Below are 26054 nucleotides of genomic sequence, written 5' to 3'. Positions count from 1 at the left end.
AAGGTGGAGATAGCACCTCTGTGGAAACTCTGCCCCGCCTCCTGGAGGGCCTGGGAGAGGCAGGCACACCTCTTCCCCACCTGAGGTCTGAGGTGGAGGAGGACTTTTCTAGAAGGGGTGAGGGAATGGTTGTCAGTTGCTGCTTGATGTTAGACAAAGCAAGCAGAGGCCCTCCCAACTCAGCGCACACAGCTCTGACTGTCCCCAGGAGAGGGGCAGAGCCCGAGGCTCAGGGTCTGCCTTGGGATACGCAGTTAGAGGAGCTCAGCACTGCTTCTGGGGCACTGCCATCCCAAGTCAGACCCTTCTGCCCATACTATTAACCCCCAAACTGGAACCTTTCTTCATGAAAGGGTGGCTTGGTAGAAGTCTGGGGTTGCCCTGGCCCTCCATCCTGCTGGCTTCACCACTCTTGTGAGCTCTGCTTCCACTAGAGTACAGGGCAGGGGGAGCTGCTGTCTTTGGCTGAGTGGGAGGGAGTAGGAAGAAAGCTGTGTTTCTGGGCCTGTGGTCATCCCTGAAAGGCTAACCAGTGAGGGGCTGAGCTGGATTAGTGCACAGAGGGTAGTCCCACCTATTCCCAGGTGACGAGGTTGCTTTTATAGACATTTTTCCATAGCCTTCTGCCCACTGTATTGGAGAAGCCCCTATACTTGATCATGATGGGAGTGGCCGCCATTCCCTGTGCCCAGGCTACCTTGTGGTGGGCGATCCCTGCATGTGTAGTTGTTCCTACCCCAGCCCCAGGAAGAGAGCAAGCCCAAGACAGGTATCATCAGGGATGAGTGGAGCCCTCAGAGCAAGACTACTTCCCTAGCCCTGACTGCTCCTAATGACCCCTATGACTCCAGACCAGCATTGCCTGACCGCTTGAGTCAATCCCAACCTACACCTAAAAGCAGACACTTAGCAGGCATCCAGAGGCCCAGCAGCTCAAACAGAAGCTGCTGCCTGAGACCCTGAAGGTAGAACTGGTGATTTCTCCAGAAGATACCCTTCCTTGAGTCTGTTGTGACCCTGGTTGGGCCACATCACTCCATCTCCAGTCTCTGGTCCTTGCAGGGGTCCAAGGGAAGGACTGAGGCAGTGAACCCCAGACCCTATAACCAGATAACCAAAACCTAGGTGTCTCAGGCTGGGAATATAGAATGCTTGCCCACCACATGTATGAGTTCCTAAGTTCAATTCCTAGCAATACAAAAAAAAAAAAAAAAAAAAAAAAACACTTGGGCACCTGGGGCCTGGCAAGGACTTCATGCCCACCACTGCTCATGCAGGATGAGGTGAGCCAGCCACTAGCCGCGCCACCCTCCAAGATTCACGTGCTGCTGCTGGTGCTGCATGGAGGCACCATCCTGGACACTGGAGCAGGGGACCCCAGCTCCAAGCAGGGGGACACCAATACTATCACCAACGTGTTCGACACCGTCATGCGCGTGCACTACCCCAGTGCCCTAGGCCACCTAGCCATCCGCCTGGTGCCCTGTCCACCCATCTGTGCTGATGCCTTCGCCCTCGTCTCCAAGTGAGTGGCACGTGCTTTGCCAGCACCCACCATGCCCCACAGGAAGAAGCAGCTATGCACCACTCCCCACCTCTGGCCCTGAGCATGCATTGCATGGCTCCCGGTGTCAGGTCCTTTCTCCAGAGTGTCCTTTCCCACCACCTCAGTCTGAAGGCAGCAGAGCCCATGCAGACAAGATAAGGTCAGATCCTAGGAGGACAGTCCCCAGCTGAGTCCGCAGTTGAATGCTGTAGAGTGGAAATGCTGGCCTGCCTTGGGATATGAGTCTACTCAGTGGCCCTGGCACTCAGAACCACCCTTAGGAGAGTCTCCATGGGTTCTTTGGGGCAGACAGTAGCTCTGCTTGGCCTGTTTCCTAGATCAGGGGAGGGCCATTGGGTCAAGCTGAGTTTACCTGCCCTCTGCTGACCCAGGCCCTCCCCCCCCCCAGCCTCAGTCCCTATGGCCATGATGAGGGCTGTCTGTCTAGCAGCCAGGACCACATCCCCCTAGCTGCCCTGCCCCTGCTGGCCACTTCCTCACCCCAGTACCAGGAGGCAGTTGCTACAGTGATTCAGCGGGCCAACCTGGCCTATGGAGACTTCATCAAGTCCCAGGAAGGTGTGACCTTCAATGGTCAGGTGAGTGGTGTCAGGGGTTAGGGAAAGACCTTTCAGGGTGGGCTGGCCAGAGGACTAGATTGTGGGGGGCAGAGGGGTGCTTTTCCTAATTAGCAACCCGGCAAGCAGGGTGAAGACTCAAACTTCTACCTTTTTTGCCTACAGGTCTGCCTGATTGGAGACTGTGTTGGGGGCATCCTGGCATTTGATGCCTTATGCTACAGTGGCCAGCCAGTGTCTGAGAGTCAAAGCAGTAGCCGCCGGGGCAGTGTGGTCAGCATGCAGGTACCTGAGCGGGGGCAGAGCGTGGGGCACCCTTTGGTCACTAACCTCCACTCAGGCCAGCAGTCTCTCATATTCCATGGAGACTGGCTGCCTTTCCTGATGCAGGCCACAAGCCATCATCTGACCTGCACTGTGTCTCACAAGCAGTGTGCCCAGCCAAAACCCCAAGGGACTGACTCGGACACCACAGTCCTTGCCCTCTCTATCGTGTCATTCAACAATGTCCAAAGCCCATGAGGCCCAGCAGGAGTTCCCCTCTGGAGCAGGAGATGAGAGGGCTAGGAGAGACATGGCCAGTATATGCGCTGGGTCTCAGACTAAGTCCAAGAAAGTGCCCAAAACAGGTCAGCCGCAGCTCAAAAGAGCTGAAAGTGACCCTCAGCATCTCCCAGGAGACAAATGGGAAGGACACAGGTTGCTGGTGTGGGTGACCACAGGTGGCAGTGTGAAGCTTGGGGTTTGGAGAACCACTGCAGTGTGTCCAGGAGAGCACATGGCTTCACACACTAGGCTCTGCACTGCGTGGCACAGCTCTGGTCCTAGGAGGTGAGATGGACACACCCTGTTCCCCTTTGTCTGACCCTAATGTCTTCTGCTGTAGAGTGGCCACCACCTGGGAGAGATCACTGTGTGCCAAGCCAGTCCTGGACTGAAGGCCGCTAGGACTTAGCCAGTAGTCTGAGGGGCAGTGGGAGACAAGACTTTCCCCTCTAGTTGGGTGAGAAGCCTGCAGCCTGGCAGTGGCCAGCAGGGCCTGCAGTCAGAGCACTCAAGAAGGGCCTAGGCCAGGGACCACCTGGCAGTGAGCCTCCGTGGCCATTCCAGGACGCTGACCTGCTGTCCCCGGGCACCCTGGCGAATGCAGCACACTGCTCCGGTGGCAGTGGCGGTGGTGGCGGCGGTGGCTCCAGCCTGGAGAGCAGTCGGCACCTGAGCCGCAGCAACATTGACATCCCCCGAAGCAACGGCACTGAGGACTCCAGAAGGCAGCTGCCCCGCAAAAGGAGTGACTCGTCCACCTATGAGCTGGACACCATCCAGCAGCACCAGGCCTTCCTATCCAGGTAGGGCTGGCTGTACCACTAGGGGAAGAGAGGCCCAGCATGAGGGACCAGGGCACTCACTCCTTCAACAGTCAGATGCCAATTGCACGTGTTGGGTTCTGGGCATTCCTATCTGGAGGGCTTCCAGTTTACTGGGTACTGTGGTCCTCTAAACAACAAGGGCTAACCTCGGCTATTAGAAACACATTGTCCTGAGGGTGGGGGTGAGGTGGGGGTGAGCAGCATGAAGCAGTGGGCTCCCCTGGAAAAGCTGTGACATGCTGTCATTAGGATTGTCCTAATAGGTGCTGGATAGCCCTGTTCTCAGGACAGTACAGGGCCTAGTCCCTAAGGGACCCCAAGGAAGCTGACCCTGGGTGACCTGCATGTCCCCCCTCTGCAGCCTCCACGCCAGCGTGCTGAGGAATGAGCCCAGCTCCCGCCGCTCAAGCAGCTCCACGATGCTGGACGGTGCCGGGGCCCTGGGCAAGTTTGACTTCGAGATCGCCGACCTCTTCCTCTTCGGGTGCCCACTGGGGCTAGTCCTAGCCTTGAGGAAAACAGTCATCCCCTCCCTGGACGGTGAGAGGCCTGCAGGGAGAGGACAGGCTACGTGAGCTGGACAGGGACCTCCATGGATCAGTCACAAAGCCATGGTCACATCCCAGCCCTTTCAACATCTCTACCTACCAAAGGCACGGTCTGTCCTTCCCTGGCTCTCCAGCAGCTCAGCTGCCTACCTATCCCCTGAAACCTGCTGCTTCATATTTCTCCCTCTAAGGTCCCTGAAGCAGTGGGGATGCACAGCAGGGCAGGGAGGTCAGATAAAACAGACACAGTCTCTGGTATGGGGTCCACCTATAGGGACAGACGTGCCTCATGGTCCCCAGCAATGAGAGGTGGGGCAGTGTCCAAGCATCCCAGTAATCCCTGATCTCTGCCAGTATTAACCAGCACAGCCCCAGAGGTGCACATGATCCCCACAGTAGCTTATATCCCCAGTGTCAGAGAGAAAACAGGCTCAGAGAGGCTCAGACAGGCCAAGAGCAGGTGAACTATGGGGCCAGATTAAAATGAAGGCCCTATACTCGGTGCCCCACCAGTGCCTCTGCTCCTTGTCTACAAGGTAGAAATGGCAACTCTATTGCTGAGGGGTGAGCAGGATGGGGCTGTCTGCCTTGCTCAGAAAAGCCTCCCAGCTTCCCATGTACGTGCAGAGGACATTCTGTGGTAACCCCCCCCCCCCGCCACCCCAAGGAAGAATTAAGTGGGATTATGCGTCCTATTGTGAAAAGGCTAAGTTGGTGTGTATCCTGTGGGTGTGGATTAGAAGGGACACGTCTGCTTCCCAGGGAAGGCACCTGCTTGACACAGTGCCAGGCTGCAGCTTAGGAGTGGGCTAGCACTGCTGGGGTGGCCAGCCTGGGTGAGCCTATGCTACCTAGTTGAAGATGCATGCAGAGCCTCACAGGGGATTCTGGGCTGGAAGGAGTCCCCCACCCTGCTGTCCAACACACCTCCTCAGTGCCTGAGGAGGGTGTTCCTACCAGTGTGACTATCATCTTTCCAACTTAAAAGAAAGATTGGAATTGGGCACAGTGGCACACACTTGTAATTACCACCCACAGGAGGCTGAGGCAGGAAGAGCTCAATACAAGCAAAGGCTACATAGTGAGACCCCACCTCACAAAATAAATCTATTAATAAAGGAAAATGATCCACACAGACCCCAAATTGATGAAAACACAAGGCAAAGGCAGCCTGGGCCCCAGGCCGCCCGCCCACTACCCAGATTCTCTCTCTGCATCCCCCCCACTCCCAGTTTTCCAGCTGCGGCCAGCGTGTCAGCAAGTGTACAACCTCTTCCACCCCGCGGACCCCTCAGCCTCCCGCCTGGAGCCACTGCTGGAGCGGCGTTTCCACAGCCTGCCTCCTTTCAGCATCCCTCGGTACCAGCGCTACCCGCTGGGGGACGGCTGCTCCACGCTGCTGGGTGAGGCTTTCAGGAAGGCGGGCATTGGTTTCTAAGTGTGGGGATAACTGCTTTCTATGCTATAGCCCCCGACGTACAGTGGGTCTCTTCTCAAAGGGAAGCCGAGGTAGACACCTGTCCACAGTGCACATCTGCAAATAAAGAACGAGGTGCAGCTGTAGCCGTGCTCCCCATCCCTGTGGTACAGATGTAGCCGTGCTCCCATCCCTGTGGGACAGATGTTCCCCATACCTGCGGGGCAAGAGCCTCCTGAGGGCTCCCCAGCAACTGCCAGGGTCATGCTTTCTTCCCTACTGCCCAGGGCCTCCAACCTAACAGGGAAGGAGCTGAGGCCCTTCTGCAAGCTGGGGACCTTGTAGCCTGGGTTCATTGTGGTAGGCAGCTGCCCAGAGATGGCTGGGAGTATGGGAGGGACTGCCCTCAGAATGGCCCACCCCCTGCTGCAGTGTGTATCCCCTGGCATCTTGTCGTCGTGTCCTGGTCCTCAAGGAGCCTTGTTTGTGTCAGCACATGTGCAGATGGCCCACTTGAGTGTCTGTTCTTGTCCTCTGCTCTCTTCCCGTCTGCCTCCAGTCGAGACCGTGCAGAGAAACCCAGAGCTGGTCCTGGAGGGCGGCCCCCTGGCCCCCCTCCCCCACGGGGACAGCTTCCTGGAGACCAGTATCCCTGTTCCCGCGCTCACCTGGCAGGATGGGCCCCGCCAGAGCCTGGGCTGTTCTGAGTGTGTGTACCCCCCACTCCTAGTGACTGATGTCTGCTTGGCTGCTGCCCCTTGGCCCTCTACCCTCCTCGTGCCCTCTCTGGCCACTCAGTCTGTGGGACTTTGATAGCAATGACATGGCCATGGGAAGTTAGTCTTGGTGACTCCATTCTGTAAATGATGATCCAGAAGCTGAGATGACCCTCATACACAGTAGTCACGGCTTCCCAGAGATGGACAGAGGCTGTCCCCCTGCCAGACAGCATGTGACTTTCCAAGGCTTCCCTTTGACCTTTCTGAGGCTGCAGGGAGCAGACATAGATGTTCCCCATACCTGCGGGGCAAGAGCCTCCTTGGGGTGAGGCCTCAGGCAGCCACCTCTCAGCCTGCAGCTAGGAAAATACCTTGGTGTTAGCAAGGAGCTGGGGCCTCTGGGTCTCAGTCCTTACCTTCCTGAGAGTGTGCAGGCTGATATGTCATCCAGACTGGTTCCTCCAGCTGTCCCCTGTTCTGTCCTGCCTGCAACCTGAACCTTCAGCACCTGCCTTTGTCCTCAGATGCCATTAGAGGCTGGCTAGAGCCTATGTGAGGGGGCCACTCTGGGGTCGGCATCCCTGGAAAGCTGCCCAAGGCCCCTGCCCAAGGTAGTGCTCATATTCTGTGGGCTGCTCCAGGATAGTCCAAGAGAGCATTTACATAGCCAAACCTGGGGAAGAAGTGGCCAAGGAGGGCAGGAACCCATTCCTTGCCTCCCTACCCCGTGTCTGTGTCTGTCTGTCCACCCTTCTCTGCCCAGCCCTCCCCTCCCTGCCTCAGCTCAGGCCCTTCGCTCTCAAGACCCTAAACCAGCTGCACCCTGGTGCACGCTAGGCCCAGCAAGCTAGCCTCTCCCATCGCTGGGAGACCTAGAGTCAGGCCTTCTCTTACCTGGATCTCTGCCCCTTTCTCCACACAGCGGATGTGCTTCAGACCCACAACACAGTCTTCCAAGAGCATGCAGCCCCCTCATCACCTGGCACAGCCCCTGCTGGCCGTGGCTTCCGCAGAGCCAGTGAGATCAGCATCGCCAGTCAGGTGTCAGGCATGGCCGAGAGCTACACAGCATCCAGCATCGCCCAGAGTGAGTGGGGGACCCTGGGAAGAGGGTGATAGATAGTGGTGTCTATCTGGCAGGAAGTGGGTCCTCACCCTGCAGAGCCAGGGCACTTCCATTACAGTGCCGATCAGCAGTGCCGGTCTGTGCTGACCTCACTGGGAGGGTAAAGATGAGACTCTGCCGGTGAGCAGCTGGGTCAAGTCTGGGACTGCTGTAGGGGTGGCTGAGACTTCAGCTGTCTTAAGGGGCTTCCTTTAATGGGTCCTGGCTCTACCCTAATATCCTGCCTGCTCTGCTCCCACTGTAGGAACCCTGGGTGTGTGCATGTGCCTGTGTGTCTGAATCATACCCCTTGTTCTTGCTCCTCAGAGGGTCCCTCGTCGCTCAACCACACCCCCAGCATCAGGCGCCTATCCTTGCTCGCCCTGCCCCCCCCATCCCCTACCACCCAGGGTCCCCGTGCCAGGGCAAGGCAGGTGAGCCCCAACCTGGAGAGGGCCCCCTGCCCCCCTGACTTGGACATCGGAGAAGGTACCCCTCTACAGCACTCTAACTCCGCTCCAACTCAAGAGCATTCACCGCTGCCAGGCTTGTTTCACTAGCTCACTGCTAGGTCCCGCCTGCCACCTCCTGCTGTGCCTGGCAGGAGACACAGCTTTGGGTGGGAGGAGAGAGCAGGACTGTCTAGGGTGCTGTCATGGGCAGAACTCCGGGGCGCTAAGGCCGTGAAGCAGGCACCAGGCACGGCTGTCCCAAGCTCTATCTCCCTTGAGAGAGGACAGAGTCCCTCTGTCATGAAGGCTCTAGGCCTCACTACTCACCCTGCTACCTTTGCAGCAGGCACGGCACGGGAAAAAGGCAGCAGTTACCTGGAGATTCTAGAATTGTCAAACCGAGGTGTCTCGAACCTTGGGAGCAGGAAGAATATAGAGAACCTGCACAGGGTCTAGGGTAGTGGCCCTCCTAGATCATCACCCACACTGAGTCAACTCATCCTGCTCCAGAAATCCTCACGCTCCTCAGCACCTCCACAGGGCTGCATGTCCCCCACAGCAGGCTGCCTGTGGGCATCTTCTACACTTACCGCTTGCCTGAACCAGCCTGAGAGAAAACCCGCTTTGACTGCACCCGGGGGGAGGGGGAGGGCTAGTCTGAGATGAACAGGCCTGCATGCCATGTGGCCCCTAGAGTCTCCATCCAGGAGCCCCCCAGGCCAATCACAACCCTTCCTCCTGGCAGTCGCTGCCAAGTGGTGGGGCCAGAAGCGGATTGACTATGCCCTGTACTGCCCGGACGCCCTCACGGCCTTCCCCACAGTGGCCTTGCCCCACCTCTTCCACGCCAGCTACTGGGAGTCAACCGACGTGGTCTCCTTTCTGCTGAGACAGGTACCTACTGCCCAGATATAACTGGGCCTTACAGGATGTCCCGAGAGAGTGCAAGGGCTCCTCCCTGTCCCATCAGGCCAGGCGCCTGGCACCCAGGGCGTACTGCTTGAATAGGACCGTGTACATATTCGCGGCAAAGATGGGAGCTGGCTGCTGTTAGGATGGGCAGGCGAGACCAGAGGGTTTGATGGTCCTGCAGACCCTGCCAGGTGCTCACTGCCAGCCCCGGGGACAGCTGGTCCCTTTCCCGAGCAGCCGCCCAGGTCTGAGCCTGCCCCATGGCCTGCCTCTGTCCCACAGGTCATGAGGCACGACAGCTCGAGCATCCTAGAGCTGGATGGCAAGGAGGTGTCCGTGTTCACGCCTTCGCAGCCCAGGGAGAAGTGGCAGCGCAAGAGGACCCACGTGAAGCTGCGGGTGAGGCTCCTCCTGGCGCTCAGGCCCACGGCCATCATCCTGTGGAGTCCCGTGCCATCAGAAGCTGTGTCCCACCGCTGAGCTGTCTCATCTGATCAGTGAGGGGAGAGTCGGAGCTGGGAGGCAAGAGAGGACAGCAAGGCTGGCTCCCTCTCTGCCTGGCCTAAGTTGTTGGCTGGACCACAGCATGGGCTCAACCCCCCAGTCCCACTCACAGAGATACTAGGTGAGCCCAGAAGACCCCGCCTCTCCATTCCTCTCCTCACCTCACCTTGCCCTCCCCTCCCCTCCTCCAGAACGTGGCAGCCAACCACCGGATCAATGACGCAGTTGCCAATGAGGATGGCCCGCAGGTTGTGACAGGCCGGTTCATGTATGGGCCCTTAGACATGGTCACCCTGACTGGGGAAAAGGTAAGGATGTGGCTCCCTGAGGTGACCAGGGGGTAAGGACTGAGGCCAGGCCATGGCCCGTCTGTAACCAGCTTCCGTGGGCTCCAGGTGGATGTGCACATCATGACGCAACCACCTTCAGGTGAGTGGCTGCACCTAGACACTCTAGTGACCAACAGCAGCGGGCGCGTCTCCTACACCATTCCAGAAACACACCGCCTGGGGGTGGGCGTCTACCCCATCAAGATGGTGGTCAGGTATGTGTCCCTGGGGGGTGGGGCACGCAGAGCAGGGCCAGCCTCCTGGGTATAGGAGGGGGTGAAGGTGGGAGGGAAGAAGAGAGGGAGGAAGGGAGAGGGTGGATGCTCTGGCCTGTTCTGACGAGCTATCCTTGACAACCAGGGGAGACCACACATTCGCCGACAGCTACATCACTGTGCTCCCCAAGGGCACAGAGTTTGTGGTCTTCAGTATAGACGGCTCCTTTGCCGCCAGTGTGTCCATCATGGGCAGCGACCCCAAGGTGCGCGCCGGGGCTGTGGACGTGGTGCGGTGAGTGTGGCGGTCAGAAGGTGGGTGGCACCCAGTGCCACCACTGTCTGGTGTGCCCTTGAACAAGCTGTTGGCACGCCCGATGTCAGGCCAGTTCTGAGGATGCCCCCTTTGAGGGTACCTAGGATAACCCCCCCCCCCAAGCTCAGAACCATCGAGGCTTTGACACTGCCGTGCACCCTCAGTGCTGCTGGCCGGTTATACTCTGTATGCAGTGCTAGCTAGGCACTGAACCCAGGGCCTCACTTAGACAAGGCAGTATTCCACTCTTTGAGACAGGGTCTCACCAGGTTGCACAGGCTGCCTTGAACTTGCTATCCTCCTGCCTTGGCCTCAAGAATATCTGGGGATTACAATCAGGACAGCCGGGCACCGCAAGGCTCGGCTGAAGAGGCATTTTACAGGGGCACAAATGAGCTCTAGCAGGGCAGGAAAGGGAGACTGGGGGACGGGGGAAGGGGAGGGGGAGGAGGAGGAAGAGGAGAGCGGCCACAGGACACCACGCCTGCCCCTTGCCTCCACAGACACTGGCAGGACCTGGGCTACCTCATCATCTACGTGACCGGCCGGCCTGACATGCAAAAGCAGCGGGTGGTGGCATGGCTGGCTCAGCACAATTTCCCTCACGGTGTGGTGTCCTTCTGTGATGGCCTGGTGCACGACCCACTGCGCCACAAGGCTAACTTTCTGAAGCTGCTCATCTCTGAGGTGGGGCTTGGGAGGACTGGGTAAGGAGGGGAGGGCCGGAAGGCCCGGCCCGTGCCCATGGTTGTCTCATCCACAGCTGCACCTGCGCGCGCATGCGGCCTACGGCTCCACGAAGGATGTCGCGGTCTATAACTCCATCAGCCTCTCTCCCATGCACATCTACATTGTGGGCCGCCCCACCAAGAAGCTGCAGCAGCAGTGCCAGGTAATGGGGCTCAGTGAAGGGCACACATTCCTTGGGGAACCCCAGGACACTTAACAGCCTGCCCCTGTCACTCCTTTGCAGTTCATCACGGATGGCTACGCGGCCCACCTGGCCCAGCTCAAGTACAATCACCGGGCTCGCCCAGCCCGGAACACGGCCACGCGCATGGCTTTGCGCAAGGGCAGCTTCGGCCTACCTGGCCAGAGTGACTTCCTTCGCTCTCGGAATCACCTGCTCCGCACCATCTCAGCCCAGCCCAGTGGGCCCAGCCATCGGCACGATCGGACACAGACCCAGATGGACAGCGAGCAGCGGGGCCAGCGCAGCATGAGCGTGGCAGCCAGCTGCTGGGGCCGGGCCATGGCAGGCCGGCTTGAACCAGGGGCAACCACGGGACCCAAGTAGGACACTCTCAGGAGGCGCTGTGGTCTCCATGGTGCTAGGCCAGGGCACCGGCCCTCCTGGGAGGCCTGGCCTGGGCATACACGTCGGTGGCTGGGGTCAAGCACAGACATGGCCTGAAAGCGACCCAGGGCCCCTTGGAAGACATGGCCATGCCAACACAGCCCTCCCAGCCTTGCCTGATGCCCTGGGCTCTGAGGAGCCCAGCTGGTTATGGGACCTGGCAGGATGTCCAGCCCATGATGGAAGAGGAGCCAGGATTGGCCGCCTAGCCCAGCCTGGGAGGCATTCCTGGGCATCTTGCTCCGTGTTGATCTCTCAGCCTCCTGGTGCCAGGCGTGGGTCTGGGCCCTGCCTGCCACCTCCCTGTCCACTGGCACCCCTTCCCATTTGGTAGCGGCTCCAATGGGTCCAGCCCGCTTCTTGTTGACTCCAGTTCTCAACTGTCCAACCTCACTGGTTTTGCACTAGTTTTTGAGAGTGGAGACCCGTTACCATCTCCTGGCTCCAGACATGTTGACATGCATGAAAATCCAGTCTCTGCTGACCCAGGCCAGGGCCTGTCACCACACAGAGTAGTCCAGTGTGGGAAATCTTCACGCAAGCAGGAGAGAAAGGCCATATCGTAATTTCTGCTGCCTGCCCTGTCTGTTGACACCACGGCAGCCCAGTGGCAGTCCCAGACTGCTACCCACCTGTCCACCTGCCCCACCCAGAGCTCAGTGCAGTCCCGGAACTGATGTCACTCCGGGCCTGAGCACAGCACAGGTGTGAGGCCATCCGCGTGCACAGCTGGCTCTTGGTAGCCCACCTTGGGCAGCTGGACCTGGAGAAGCCTGGCCTCCACCGCCGCTCCTTGCCTGCTCAAGGCCCGGGGNGTCATGGCTGCTGCCCACCGCGTTTCTACGCCTTTCTACTTCTCCATCTGGTTTCTATAAGGTTTTTTTTAAACAGGCAATCTTCGGCTGCTTCCTTTTCTTAACTCAGTGTCAGCGCAGCCTGCTACATTAGGAACACCCAGCACTGTGACAGGGCCCTACTCAGTCTGGCCTATGGGCCCTGCACCTGGCCCACAATTCCACTGACTTCCTATTCTGGGGTGGGTGGGGCTCTTAGGTTTTCTTAATGCCGTTCCGTTTAATGTCGACTCCAGGAAGCCACAGCTCACTCTCCAGCCTAAGGGCACACAGCCATCTTATTGGTCCCCAAATACGGATGGGCGTCCTACACATTGGGTCTGAGCCCCCACCTTCCACACAGCACTGACCACACCTCTCCTGCACCTTCTCGGCGTTGGCTGAGCCCATGGAGCTCCAGCCCTGGGTCCAGCGATGGGGCTCTGTGCCTGAGTCGCTGCCAGGCCAGACTCAGACGCAGGGCCAAGTGGCTGGGCCCAACAGGTATACAGGAGACACTGACTTTGCTGTGTAGCTATGTACAGCACAGGTGCGTGGGACTCCCGCCATGGCAGGTCTACACAAGAAGAAAGCTATTTATTTTGTGCAGAGGAAAAAAAAACAAACTGTCTGGAGGGGTGAGGCCTTCAGGGTCTTCTCATAGCTTTGTGTTGTTTCCAGCGTTCTGTATAAAGCAGTGATTATTTTATGGACCAAGATTCCATGGAACTGTCACAGTAAAAGTGCAATATCTGTCCCACCACTCCCCACTGGGGGCCCCACAGGAAGCTGCTGGCCCGACAATCACTGCCCCACCGGGGGTCCCTAGGGGCCAGGGCCTCCTCCCTCAGCCCCACCCGTCTTGCCTCAGCCTAGGTGACCAGCCATTGTGAGAAGCACCTGGAAGCCTCAAGCCACCTGCAGCAAAGGCAGGGGGGCTGGGGTCAGTGGGCTTGGTCCCCCCTGGGCAGCTCCTTGTGGCTCTGAATGCCCATGCCTGCCCAGCTGTCAGCCATGCCAAGGACAACAGCAATAGTCCCCTGGGCTCTCCCAGGGCCCTCAGCCATAGATGGTGAGACGGGCAGCCTCCCTCCAAAACCTTACTCCAGTCTGCTTTTTGTCTCCCTTAAGATTTCCTTTGGCTCGTTCTCTTGAGGAAGCCCCATTTCTACAGAAAGTAAGAGAGGAAGGAAGGTCAAAGTCCTTTAAAAATACCAAAAAAATGTTTACAGTGTCAGGTGCTGAGCTGCAGGGCTCAGGCCTGGCCATTCGTAACCAAAGGGTGAGGCAGATCTTGCTGGCTGCCACCCACCCCAGGCCTGTTAGAATAGAAGCCTTAGTCCGTCCCTCCCCATCCCCAGTCCCCAGGACTGAGCCTCGATGCCACCCATCGCCAACCACCTGCCTTCTCTTTGATTTCTAAAGAAGGATTCAGCCAAGTTCCCCCAACCCCTTTCCTGGCTCTGTGTGAGCTAGCCCCCACCCTGCCCTGGTTCACCTTCACATCTCAGACCCCTCCCATCTGTCCTTGTACCGTCTTGTTTCTCCCAACCATTGTGTGAACTGTGTCCTGACCCCACTCCATACTGTCTGGCCTGAGTGTGCTCTCTGTATACCGTGTCACAGTCTGTTACACCAATTAAAGAAGCAGGAGGCTTCCTTCTCGTCTCATTACTGTGGCGGCACCCATGGGTCTCCTGGTGTGTGTGTGTGTGTGTGTGTGTGTGTAGTGGGTGGGGGATAAGCATCATGGTTCTGACAGTATGTGTGTGAGGACACCATCACAGAAAGTGACACATGCTAGCCACTGGAACGTGAGCCTGACAGCCCTTCCCATGCACAGACCTGGGGAGGTAGGTCTCCTGGCCTCCCCTCCCCAGCGGACACAGCCAATAAGCCAGAGCTGGACTCCTACCTGACTATGCTCCTGTCTGCCATGATGTATGGGACAGGACACAGGCCACGGCCTGATGAGTTCGACCTAAGGACCAAGGCTGAACTGGGACTCAGCTGGGCCAGGTGGGATCAATTAAAGAGTAACACCAGGAGTCATACCAGCTTTCCCCAGAGATGAACATATCTCTCACCAGAAGTCAAATGGCAACAGTTCCACTCCTCAGCACAAAATGCAACACAACAGGAACTCTGTGACCAAGATCATTTAATAGTGACACTCTGCTATCCAATTTGCTGTCCAATCCACTACACCCAAGAGGATGCTGGGCTGTAGGAAAGGCACCTGGACCCATCAGTCTCCAAGTCACCAACAGCAGTTCACAAACCTGGGATGGCTGAGCCCTCAGGGAAGCAGGCCCGCTCGCATCTGGAAGGCCAACCCATCCCCTCGGGTGGCTTGCTGAGGAAGGAAACAGGTGGGAAGCGTGAGAAACTTACGTGTAGACACAGTGCGGGCAGAGCACGGGCAGAGTGATACCACCAACCTTGTTGATCTCTCTGTGTCGTTCTTTGGTTACGATTTCCTCTAAAACCTCGCCGTCTCCCTTGATGAGCCTGGGGGGTTGGAGGTCATCAGCTTAGCACGAGAGTCTGGGACTCTCATGCCATAGCAACAGAAGCAGACCCACCCAACGATAGGGATCTCGGGGCTCAAGCCCAGCTATCTTGAGAAGGGGGTGCCTGGGCGCTCCTCCGAATCAGTTACCACTTTTGGGACAGAATGGAGACGGTCCAGGTAGGCTCTCCCTTGTCAGCCTGCACCATTAACCCAGACCAGCCAACAACAACCATTTGAAAAGCATCAAGGCCCTTCTGGTACTGTAACTCCTCAAGAGGCACAGGGGGTAACAGCTGGGATATCACATCTCAAGTGACCATTTCCCCCACACTTTGTTATAAAAATGGTGACAGCTCCCCACCCGAGCACATCCTGGGCCAATACTCTGAGTTGGACTGAGGGCGGGGCTAGCTGGCTCTGCCTTCTGTACCACACCTTGTGCGTCCTGTCTCTGGGTCCACCACCTTTCGAATAACGCTCTGTCGGGCATCCCACTCCTCCTTTGTCATGGGTTTCATGGCCTGGATACGAGACTTCTGCTCATCTGTCAGGACTGGAAGGGAATGTGGAGGGCGTGTCAGACCCGGGGAGAGGACCCTCTCCCCACAGCATGCTGGCCCGCCATGGTACCTGGGCCATCATTGTCCTCCCCAGCTGATCTGTGCCACTGATCCAGTGAGGGGCCGGGCAGAGCCTCGGCCTGGTGCACCGCCACTGCCTTCTCCTTGCCTCTCTTCTTCAACTTCTTCTTCTGTTTCTTCTTCTTCTTCTTCCTCTTCTTCTCCTTGTGCTTCCCTCGCTTCTTCCGGCCATCACTGGAGGATGAGGACGAGGCGGAGCTAGAAGAACTGGAAGAGGAGGAGGTAGAGCTGGATCGCGATGTCCTCCGGGCCTTGTGCTTGCTTCTCTCTGTGATGCAGGGAGAAGGTAAGGCCTTTGTGCCCTGCTCGAGTGGTAGGGACCCTCCCAACGGGCTCTCCAAGAGAACATCTAGAACCTTCTTTGGGGTTCTAGAAGTCACTATGTGCCTGGCAGGGTCCTGACCATGCTCAACCTCGAAGACCCAATGCATTCAAGGCATGTATAAGACACACCCTCCACTCAACAGGACCTCTTCACACCCTCGCTCCCGGGGTGGGGGAGCAGATGCCAGCCTCCCGCAGTGCAGACGCCACACACCCCTCTTCCCTGTCCCCTGTGGTCCTCACCCTCAACCCCGGAGGCGCTGCCAGCCTTGTGGCCCTGGGATCTGGAGGCTGAACAGTTCCTCGAGGCATCCTTGCTACTCCTCTTACTTCGCTTTTCTGACCCTCGCCGACCACTACGGGACCGACTGCGACTTCTCGAGCGCTTTCGAGAGCCAACGTGAGCCATCAGCGAGGCGGGCTAGGGACCGGAAGGAAAGCGCTTAGCCTGCAACTCTTCGTGAGCGCGTCCGCGGAGGCGAATCCAAACACAACGCCAACTGGACCCGATTCTCGGGGCACCCAGTGCCCATTCCTGCCGGAGCGAGCCCCGGGGCTTAGCGATCCCAGCTCCTCCTCCGACTCCCGCGCCGCGGTCCCTTTAAGGGCCCGCCCCGCCCACACGCCTGCGCACTGGACTTGGTGGCCCAGGAAGGGAACGCTGCAGCTTTCCTCGGCTGCAACAGGGCTGCCTGGGTCGCCGGAGACGCGTCCCGAGGCTGCCGGGTCCCCACATCCACCATTAGCCCACAGCAGGCCTTCGCGGGAGGAAACGGCGGCAGGTCCGGCTCTTCCGGTCTGGGGCCGTGCCGGAAGATCATCCGGGTGTATTTTGAGTCTATGATGTCTTCAGTTCCGGAGCTCTGGGTTCCGCCTCTAGGGAGCCCACCTCTAACTAGCATGAGAGGGGATTCTCCATGCACCTCCGCGTAGGCAGGGGACAGTCGTGGCCCAACGCCACCTGCGAGCCCGCGGGCGCTCGCTTGCGCTCTCTCTCTCTCTCTCTTTCTCTCTCTCTCTCTCATCTTCTCTTTGCAGTCAGAATGGAGGCTGGTATTACTTGCCATTTCCCCAGAGAAACTGGAATTGGGAGACTTAGGACCGAATCCCCAGGATTACAAAGATGTGACCCGAACAGTGCCCACAGCATCCCTCAGCCAATCTCAGAACCACCAATTGCACGCTCTTAAATAATAGCAAACAGAGGGGTGTTATAAAGTGCTTTATAATATCAACTTGTTGGACTGTCACCACAACCAGGGCGCTAGGGAGTCCAGAGCCCCACTGCTGGACATACAAAACACAGATGTGAACCCAGAAAGTCTGGATCCCCCACCCCCACCCAATCCTCCACTCTGCAGCACTGCTGATAAGAGTAGTGAACTTCCCTTAAGCCCCTGGAGCCACTTTACCTAAGGTAGATGTCTGCCCTGCCCCATCTCTGAGCCACTGACTGAAGCAACCCTCCCTCCTCAGTCAGAGCTCCCTAGGGGTCATGTCTTTTCCTGACTACTTCTCTTCCTGGGCCTGCTCCACTCCTGACCCTCAGCACTTCATCTCAAATAAGGCTTGCTACAGATCACCTGTCCAAAGAATCACCCAGAAGTCTGCGTGTCCTTTTGACCCAAGGAGTGGCACGGCTGCAGAGTTTATTTCTGCCCTCCCTGCCTACAGTGGCAAGTTTTCAGCATCAACACCTCTGGGGGAGAACCAGGCTCAAGTCAACACACAGACATCCACCGTGGTGGGCTCCTCCCGGGTAAAGCCGTCACCGAAACCCTCATCGTCCACCAGCTCTGGCTTCTGGCAGCACATGGGACAGAGGCGATTTCGAACAGCAGATGCCCGCAGCCACACGACGAGGTTCCAGCGCTCTCCCTTACACAGGGGCCGAGCCCCGTGCAGCTGGCCGCCACGGTGCAGGATACCAGAGCCCACCACATGCTCCACTTCCAGGGTCTCCTTCAAGGCTGCGGGTGCCTGCAGAAGCTGTGGTTCAGGCTGGGGCACTCACACCTGCCCCAGGCCCCACCTGGTACGCCTCACTCACCTGGAAGAGGCCCCCAAAATACAGGGCACCCCCTGTGAAGTCCTTGCCCAGAGCCACATTGAGGGTGAGCTCAGCATTATCGTAGTGACAGCCCAGCTCCAGGTCCTGGCCCAGTGCGTACTTGACCACAAAGGCACGGTGACTGTCGAGGTAGCCCCCACCGTAGTCTGGGTACAACAAGGCCATCAGTGGCAGCAGGAAGCGTTCCCGCAGCGGGGTCACCAGGGGGTCATCCAGGCCTAGTTCATGCATCAGTACCTAGGAAGGATGCCCGGGGGCTTCACTCCGCATCCCCATATCTTTGCCAAAGATGTTGCTAAGGGCAAAAGCTGTCTGCCTTCATGGTAGTCTTTGGGCTCAGAATGGGGCAGGTAGCCTGGCTGCAGCACCTCAGAGGAGACTCCCACCTGAGCTGCTCCCACTCCCTACATTCACAGGGAAGGCCTCACCCACCCCATGGTTGTTCATGGTGTTGGGCCTTCCCTTGGGCATGTCCGACTGCTCAAAATGCTCCAGCTCCTCCAGCAGGGTCTGACAGAACTTGGCTGAGAACACCGGCACCCGATAGATGCGCTTCTCCTCTGGAGAAGGAAGGGTAGGTAGTGAACCCGGAGCTGCGACTCAATGCCCTCAGGAACCAGCCTGTCATCTTACGGCCTCAAGCCTGTTTCCTCTGGACATCGGGGACAGTGACTTACTGCCCTGATCCTAGCTAGATGGTCAGTGAATGAATGAATGAGGGATGAATTAATGAAATGCCCTACTCCAGGCAGATTGGTCCCACTGGTCTTCCCAGTTCCTCCTATTTTTAGACTAGAAATGGAAGGTAAAGCACTCAGCCTTGCCTGGCTTTGCTGGCACATGCCTTAAATCCTAACACTGGAGAGGCAGAGACAGGAGAGATCAGGAGTTCAAGGCCAGCTTGATCTACAGATTGAGTTCCAGGACAGCCAAGGCTACACAGAAAAACCCTGTCTGGAACTCCTTCCCTACAAACAACAACAACAACAACAAAATCACCCAGCCTCCCATATCTAAGTATCTCAGGCTCCCCCGACCCCCACCTGGTGCCAGCTGGTGATGGTGCCTTACCTGACACTGTCTCCAGACGCTGGAGAAGGCCCTCAAGATCTGCGCCTGGGGATGTACTATATTCAGCTGCAGCCATAAACTCCGGGGCCAGAGCAGCATCCTGGGAACAGAACATGGGTCAACTGTGCAAACTTAGCCCCCACCAGAGCAGCCTCCGCCTCCGCCAGCCCCCAAGCTCCCAGGCCGGCCCGGTGTACCTGCAGTGAGCTGTAGACCTCAGGCCTGGCCGGGTGGTAGGAGCTGGCAATGAGAGCCTTCCTGACAGCCGATTCCTGTCCCAGCCTGCGGCGGCGCCCGACCTCCTTCTCAAGCTGGGCCCGCAAAGGCAGTTAGTCACAAACCAAGAGTCTCTCACCTCTAACGCCACATGTGAAGACACTGAGGCCCAGGAAGACCAAAGTGTAGCCTAGGCTGGAGGGCAAGTCTCCCTATACTTCTTAAACCTGCCACTGCCCACTGCAGGTGTCAAGGCGACCTAACAGCTGAAATAGGGTGATGGCCCCGTCTGTCCCACTCAGCTGTTGAGAGAGGAATGCTGTAGGCAATTTAGTCTTTCTCGATCCTGGACCAGGATCTCGGAGTGGGAGTGTGTGGAAGCAGGAACAGGAAAAGAGAGGGCTAAGAAGTCTTTCAGGGTCGAGGACTCCAGAGAAAGGGCTGACGGGGTACGTTACCTCCTCCAAGAGTTGCTGGAAGTCCTTGGAGGTGACACAACCACGGCTGCGCAGGAGCTACGAGCGGAAAGGCCAGTTAGCGGGAGGGACTAACGTGACCCTAGGCGAGCGAATAAACATCTCCGAGCCTCAGCGACACCCCCCACCACCACTTCTTGTCACGGAGATGAGAGTGACAGGGTCAACGAAAGATCTGCTAAAACTTCTGTCCACTGTCCTCCGCACGCGTGCTCTCAGCTACTAGGGAGCTGCCATCCTGCAGGGACAGGCCAGGTGTGCACACTTGGATTGCACACTCGGTCAAAGCCATTCCTGATGTCCGGGCCCCTCCTCTCCTGCACTTGATGTCGCCTCCCACTCCACCCTACCCCGACCCTCACCGGGCCGTAGTCACGGCGCAGCTGATGCTCGTCCCGGAAGCGCAGATGCAGCCCGTAGCGCGCCACGTACAGGTTCTGGGAGCAGAAGCAGGCGCAGCGGCAGAAGCGCCGCGGGGCGGCCGTCGCCATGGTGAAGCGGCCGTGCCAGCCTCCGTAGCGAGTCCTTCCGTAAACGTCACCGCCGAGGGCTCGGCGCCAGACAACCAAGGGGCCGCTGACAATTCGTAACTGCGGAGGGTAACGAAGACTGGACAGGCCCGCGTAGAAAGACGTCTTCCCGGGAAGAGGTGGAGGGTGTCCCCAGCACGGGGTACGGACGAGTGGCCCCCGAGTCACAGCGTGGTGAGATGGGACAGTCACAGGACGCAGACAGTGCGGAACTCACTGCCCTGTCACCTACTAGAAATCTCTTTGCGGAGCCTCCTGACGCAGCGTGCAAGACAGGACGGTTATGGATTCTGAGACAAGACTGCCGCGCCGGCTGTACGGGTGAGCTCGGGTTGGGCATTCACCGCTTGTCCCTGTAAACGCTACGTCATGTGTCACATCCCGCCCCTCTCCTATAGGAGGCAGTGTGGGCGGGGGAGGGCGTGTCTGTGGCAGTCACGCCCCTCCTCCCGGTCAAGTTCAAGTATTTGTGTTGAAAGTTTTTACTGGGCTTGCGTCCTCGCCTCAAGGAGCCGCAGCACTCGCTGTGAACACAAAGGGCATCACCCGAGCAGGTCTGCAGAGCGGCGTGGTTCATGGGCAACCAAGGTGCCTCGAAAAGGTGAAGTCGTGTCGCCTGGAACTGAGCCCTGACCCCTGCTCGGCTTGGAATGGGCATGGAAGTGGCAGAGTTCTTATCCCAGATCAGCTCCCAGTTTTCCAGCCCCCACCCCATCACGAAAGGTACCAGCCTGTCATCATGAAAACACTAAGGCTCGGGGACTCAGGTCTGGCCCACGCATCCAGTCAGGAGCTAGCTGGGATCTTCTCACAGGTGGATTGATGGTGTCTCTGGGCTCTCTGTTCTGTTTCACTGGACTCTTGACTCTTCTGCCAGTGCCACAGTGCCTTGGTGACTGAAATCTTCATCGTAACTTTTTAAAACGTCCTATATTGATATTTACTTAGTTTACGGTTACAAAGTGTCTTTCCTGAATATGATTTTATATGCTGCACACATGCAGTACCCATGGAGGCCAGAAGAGGGCGCTGGATCCCCACGGAACTGGAGATACAGAGGGTTGTGAGTCATCCTGTGGGTGCTGGGCACCGGACCCAGCTCCTGTACAAGAGCAGCAGCTCTTAGCCAGTGAGCCATCTCTCCAGCCACCTCATTCCACCATACTCCTTCCTGTTCTTTCTTTTTTTCTTGCTTCTTTGTAACCCACCGCAATACATAAAAACAATAGCTGCAATAATGGCACACTCACCAGACTCCTCCCTGCCCTGGGGGGAGGGGGGGCGTCATTCCTTTTGCCCTCTTCCCCTCTTCCATGATTCTCCTTGAGCCTCGGTGACAGGGGTGATAAGGACGTCCCATTTAGGGCTGGGCACTCGGTAGTCACTTATCCTCAGCACTTGCCCCCTTTGTGAGGCTCCACTGTTTACTGCAGAGAGAGGCTTCCCTGAATAAGGCGAAGAGCAGCAGTAATCTATAGTAATCTATGTGTATAAGCACAGATATTAAGTCATGGCAGCTTGGCATGTTATTTAGCAAAACAACAGTGGGTTCCTCACTAGGGCCTGTACTTCCTGAGCCGTGTGGGTTTGAGGCAAGAGTACAGTATGTGCTGGCTGGTTTTTAAGGTCAACTTGACACAAGCTAGAGTCATCTTAGAGGAGAGTCTGTTGAGGAAATGGGAGCCTCAGTCGAGAAATGCCTCTAGATGGGAGGCAGAGGCAGATGGTTTTCTGAGTTCGGGGCCAGCCAGGTCTACAGAGCGAGTTCCAGGACAGCCAGAGCTACACAGAGAAACCCTGTCTCGAAAAAAAACAAAACAACAACAAAAAAAGATTGGGGCAGAGATGTGCCTATATGGCATTTCCTTAATTAGTGATTGATGTCATGATACACAGTACACTGTGAGTGGGGCCACTCCTGCCCTGGTAGACCCTGGGTGCTCTAAGAAGGCAGGATGAGCAAGCCGTGAGGTACAAGCTGGTCATAGGCACTCCTCTACCCTGTGCATCAGCTCCTCCCACCAGGTTCCTGCCCTACTTGAGATCCTGCCGGGCTTTTCTAGGTGATGGTCACCTGTTACCTGGACGTGTGAGTGAAATAAACCCTTTTCTCCACAGTTTGCCTTTGGTCATGGTGTTCATCACAGCAATGGAAACCGTAAGATGCTACCAGGCGTGAATTCCCTTCTGAGAATCTGGCCAAAGATTCCATTAGAAAGGGCTTAGTTTTCCCCCACGACAGTCGGGCCGCTATTGCACCAGCCAGTGCATCTTGTCCGGCACGTAGGTACTGCAGCAGTGGTACTCACCACGCGATAATGCCATGGAGAGGATCCACTTACTAGCCTGCATCTTTTAATTGGGGAATTGGTATCCCAGTTGTTATCGGAAAGTGTGTTGGTCGATTTTGATGTGTGTGTCTGGGTGGGGGGTGGCTTTAATTCTCTTACTTAGTTTGCTTGGTATTCTATTATGGATTCTTCTATCCTGGGGCCTTCTGGGTGGTTTTGATTTTTTTTTTTTTCTCTCCATTCTGGAAATTCCTTCAAGTGTCTTCTGCAGAACTGGGTTAGTGGGATTAGGTTCGTTTAGTTTATTTTTAATCACGGCAAGTTTCTTATTTTTCCTTCTGTAATGTGAAGTGGAAACTTAAGGGTTCTTTGGAAAGTCAATTGTGTCGGAGGATGTTCTGTTAGGGCAGACACTCGAAGGACTGTCCTGAAGCAGACGCAAGTGAAAGAAGGTTGTTTGGTTTGGTTTGGTTTTGGTTTTAGGGTTGGTTTTGTTGTTGTTGTTGTTGTTCTTCTTCTTCTTTTGGTTTTTCGAGACAGGGTTTCTCTGTGTAGCCCTGGCTGTCCTGGAACTCACTCTGTAGACCAGGCTGGCCTCGAAATCTGCCTGCCTCTGCCGCCCACGTGCTGAGATTAAAGGCGTGCGCCACCACTGCCCGGCTAGGATGTTTTGTTAAAGCAAACACGTGAAGAAATGTTTCACTGAAGGGGACACAGGAGAAAGGCTGTTCTGCTAAAGCAAGCACATGAAAGGACACGTGATGAAGGAGTCTTCGCTAATGACGCACATGTATTGGTCCACCTTACAATGCGTAGTTGAGCTGCATTTGTCAGGACTCCAAAGAGAGAAACACACCAAAAATCTTTTAGTGTGTGTTGTGGCTTCTCGTGGCTTCCTTGGACTCAGGCTGATTGGCAAAGTGATGTCAGCTGAGACAGACTTAGTGCTGAGGGAAGACCCATGGAGGACACGAGATATTTGGAGGGTGGAAATGGGACTGAACAAGCAGTGAAGGAGGCTGAGCTTGGCTTGTTTACATAGCTAAATGCTTGTTGGTTTTGTGTCTTCCTTAATCTTCAGTTCCCTGAGGGAGAACTTTTTCTGATGTCCCTCCTGGTCCCGCCTTGTCCCTCCTGCTGACACCTGCCAATTTGGCTGAGGCCTGGCTGTCTCTGCTGGGCAGTGCCACCACTGCTGGTTCCTGTTTGCTCTCAGGACTCTACAGAACTGGACTGCTAGTGTATCCATTAGGTGTTTGCCAATGGATTGAGCTGCTGCTGCCTGCTAACCTGTGGACTGAACTGTCAATTGCCAGACAACACAGACGGGAATTGCTCCAAAGAACCTTTCTAAACAGGTCCACTTCCCCCGTGTCCTTTCTTTCCCACTACCTCTAGTAGGTTGTGAGCTACAAGGGAGGTTAAAGCCTTAAAGTGGGCTTTAAAAAACTTAAAGTTACAATAATGGCAGATAGTTTCATTGTTACCTTTCAGAACTTGAAACACATAAGCGCGGAGGCATTTGAAGTTTCAGAGACCCTGTCCCAATGGCCTGTCTTAGTGATGTGACCTGATGGTTCCGACTTCATTCTTTCAATATAGTGTCTTTGTTCTCTATGTGTGGCATTTGATTTCAAGACGCTAACGAAGGGGAGCTTCTTTTCTGGTCCTGTCTGCCTGGTGTCTATCCCTAGGACATTTTCCCAACTTGGGGAAACTGTTAAGATTATTTTGACTATTTTTTTTAATGTGTCTTTTGAGCAAGATTCTTTCTTCTATGCCCATAACTCGTATATTTAGTCTTTTTGGAGTATCAGAAACATCTTAGATTCTTACTGTTATTTTTATTTTCCTTTTGTCCATGTTAGATGGCTCTGCATCTCCACTGACTTCAAACTCAGGAACGGTCTCATCTCCTTAACCCCTCTGTTGCTGTGATTCCCTACACAGTCCCCTAGCGTTTCAGAGTTTTAGGCCTGGTCTCTCTTTGCTGAGCTCCTCTTTCATGTCATCGGTTGCCTCCTTCATCGCAGTCTGGGAACATCTGTATCCTTATTTGAGTTCTCTGGGATTTCCTATAACTCACTCTTTTTTTTTTTTTCTTGGTTGGTTTTTTTTGTTTTGTTTTGGTTTGGTTTTTGGTTTTTGGTTTTTCGAGACAGGGTTTCTCTGTGTAGCCCTGGCTGTCCGGGAACTCACTCTAGACCAGGCTGACCTCGACCTCAGAAATCCGCCTACCTCTGCCTCCCAAGTGCTGGGATTAAAGGTGTGCACCACCATGCCCGGCTCCTATAACTCTTACCCCTGAGCCATCTTGCCAGCCCCACACTTTTTAAAAATAAATAAATAAAAAGAGGAAGGATAGAAATGAGAGATGACGTGCTGGAGGGATGGCTCAGTGGTTAAGAGCACTGGCTGCTCTTCCGAAGGTCCTGAGTTCAATTCCCAGCAACCACATGGTGGCTCATAACCATCTGTAGTGGGATCCGATGCCCTCTTCTGGTGTGTCTGAAGACAGTTACAGTGTACTCATATAAATAAGATAAATAACTCTTTAAATACAGCTATAGTGTACTCATATACATAAAATAAATAAATCTTAAAAAAAAAAAAGAATGAGAGAGGACATAGCAATATGAGGGGAGAGATGAGGCATGGCCTCCATGAGCAGGATCCTAACAGACAGATGGATGGACAGAGAAACAGAAGCAAAACTAGCTGGAGACATCTGTGCGGGAGTAGAGACGGAACAAGACAAAAGAGGACACAAAGATAGGCAAGGTGCGCGACATGCAGCACACTTGGGCTGGCCTGACAGGCAGAGCTTTCAGCTCCCCCACCCCACCCCTAATCCCGACCCCCCCACCCCCGCTCTAGTTGGTTTTAGTGGTCCTCCATGACAGAGGGGAGAACAGGAGGCCCTGGTCTCTGGATTCAGGGGTATGAGGCAGTGTTCTTAGCCCCTTCTGGGTTCTGTGGGACTCCTGCCATCCACAGTAGGATTTCCAGTACCTGCCAAGTCCAGCGAATTTAAGAAGCCAACGTTTTAAAAATGTATAACAGTTTCCGAGGGACGGTAAATGAACATCATTAGCGTCTTTGTTGCTGGTCCAGCTGCGGCTTTTTATTATCTGTGTTATTTTGAGACAGAAGCTCATGTAGCCTCAGGTGGGTTTGATTTACTGTATAGCTAAGGATGACCCCGCTTCTACCTCCTGAATGCTGGGACTACAGGAGTGTGCTACCAGGCTTAGCTCCATAGTCTCCTCCTCCGCCCCACCCCCACCCCCGGCCCTTTCTGGCTGTTGGTATGAATTCCTTTCATCCTAACCCAGGCCCCGTGTTACTTTCAAGCCTTTGGAGCTACCTATGTTTTTTTCTGTGTCTGGAGAGAAATTCTGTCCTAGAATTCCCAACAAAAGTGCTAAATTTTACTTTCCTGAAGCCATTCCAGTGTTGTAAAGTGGCCACAGTATTCTCCCACTTAAAAAGATGTTTTATTTTATGTGTATAATGTTTCTACTGCATGTGTACCTGTGCACCGCACCACTGTGTGCAGGCCCAGGGAGACCAGAACAGGACATCAGGTCCCCAGACACTGGAGTTACAAACAGTTGTGAGCTGTCACGTGGATGTAGCGAACAGAGCCTGTGTCCTCAGGAAGCGCAGCCAGGGCTCTGTACCCCCGAGGAACCATGTTTTCTCTTTCAGTAGCAAC

At 55.9% G+C, this 26054-nt stretch overlaps 4 protein-coding genes across 14 annotated transcripts in view; 2 read left to right on the top strand and 2 right to left on the bottom strand.

The window, feature by feature from the left end:
- Positions 1-13861, top strand: part of Pitpnm2 (phosphatidylinositol transfer protein membrane associated 2) — a 131103-nt gene extending 117242 nt beyond the window's left edge. For 4 of the 8 annotated variants that reach the window (XM_029477447.1, XM_029477450.1, XM_029477448.1 and 1 more), the window contains 17 exons: positions 1278-1525; positions 1956-2145; positions 2290-2409; positions 3235-3473; positions 3856-4034; positions 5275-5445; positions 6019-6168; positions 7101-7265; positions 7611-7772; positions 8481-8629; positions 8930-9046; positions 9343-9459; positions 9547-9695; positions 9841-9990; positions 10515-10698; positions 10775-10903; positions 10985-13861. In XM_029477447.1, the coding sequence (XP_029333307.1) occupies positions 1278-1525; positions 1956-2145; positions 2290-2409; positions 3235-3473; positions 3856-4034; positions 5275-5445; positions 6019-6168; positions 7101-7265; positions 7611-7772; positions 8481-8629; positions 8930-9046; positions 9343-9459; positions 9547-9695; positions 9841-9990; positions 10515-10698; positions 10775-10903; positions 10985-11308 (2943 nt within the window). In that variant the 3' untranslated portion in view covers positions 11309-13861. The remainder of the gene's footprint in view (positions 1-1277; positions 1526-1955; positions 2146-2289; positions 2410-3234; positions 3474-3855; positions 4035-5274; positions 5446-6018; positions 6169-7100; positions 7266-7610; positions 7773-8480; positions 8630-8929; positions 9047-9342; positions 9460-9546; positions 9696-9840; positions 9991-10514; positions 10699-10774; positions 10904-10984) is intronic. The other 4 variants (XM_021163830.2, XM_029477451.1, XM_029477452.1 and 1 more) reach the window with 3 other exon arrangements.
- Positions 13862-14345: 484 nt separating this feature from the next.
- Arl6ip4 (ADP ribosylation factor like GTPase 6 interacting protein 4) lies at positions 14346-16464 on the bottom strand. The gene is made up of 5 exons (XM_021163179.1): positions 15925-16464; positions 15347-15625; positions 15152-15269; positions 14643-14712; positions 14346-14557 (listed from the first exon to the last, which is right to left on the bottom strand). The coding sequence occupies exons 1-5, from the start codon at positions 16088-16090 to the stop codon at positions 14501-14503; spliced, it is 690 nt and encodes a 229-aa protein (XP_021018838.1). The 5' UTR covers positions 16091-16464; the 3' UTR covers positions 14346-14500.
- Positions 16465-16888: 424 nt separating this feature from the next.
- Positions 16889-20023, bottom strand: Ogfod2 (2-oxoglutarate and iron dependent oxygenase domain containing 2). 3 transcript variants are annotated; one of them, XM_021162355.2, is made up of 7 exons: positions 19878-20023; positions 19498-19554; positions 19021-19134; positions 18824-18923; positions 18185-18312; positions 17732-17989; positions 16889-17661 (listed from the first exon to the last, which is right to left on the bottom strand). In XM_021162355.2, the coding sequence occupies exons 1-7, from the start codon at positions 20004-20006 to the stop codon at positions 17398-17400; spliced, it is 1050 nt and encodes a 349-aa protein (XP_021018014.1). In that variant the 5' UTR covers positions 20007-20023; the 3' UTR covers positions 16889-17397. The 3 variants fall into 3 exon arrangements, with proteins under 3 accessions (XP_021018014.1, XP_021018015.1, XP_029333455.1); XM_021162356.2 differs by having other exon boundaries at positions 17732-17898; XM_029477595.1 differs by lacking the exons at positions 18185-18312; positions 19021-19134; positions 19498-19554; positions 19878-20023 and having other exon boundaries at positions 18824-18922.
- Positions 20024-20126: 103 nt separating this feature from the next.
- Positions 20127-26054, top strand: part of Abcb9 (ATP binding cassette subfamily B member 9) — a 46074-nt gene continuing 40146 nt past the window's right edge. The window contains exons 1-2 of one of the 2 annotated variants that reach the window (XM_021162354.2): positions 20127-20187; positions 20281-20366. The gene's annotated coding sequence lies outside the window, so the exon portion shown is untranslated. The other variant, XM_021162352.2, reaches the window with a different exon arrangement.

Source organism: Mus caroli, chromosome 5 (assembly GCF_900094665.2).
Source record: "Mus caroli chromosome 5, CAROLI_EIJ_v1.1, whole genome shotgun sequence".
Lineage (NCBI taxonomy): Eukaryota > Metazoa > Chordata > Mammalia > Rodentia > Muridae > Mus > Mus caroli.
Note: the sequence above shows the minus strand (reverse complement) of the source record. Positions and strands in the feature narration are given on the sequence as shown.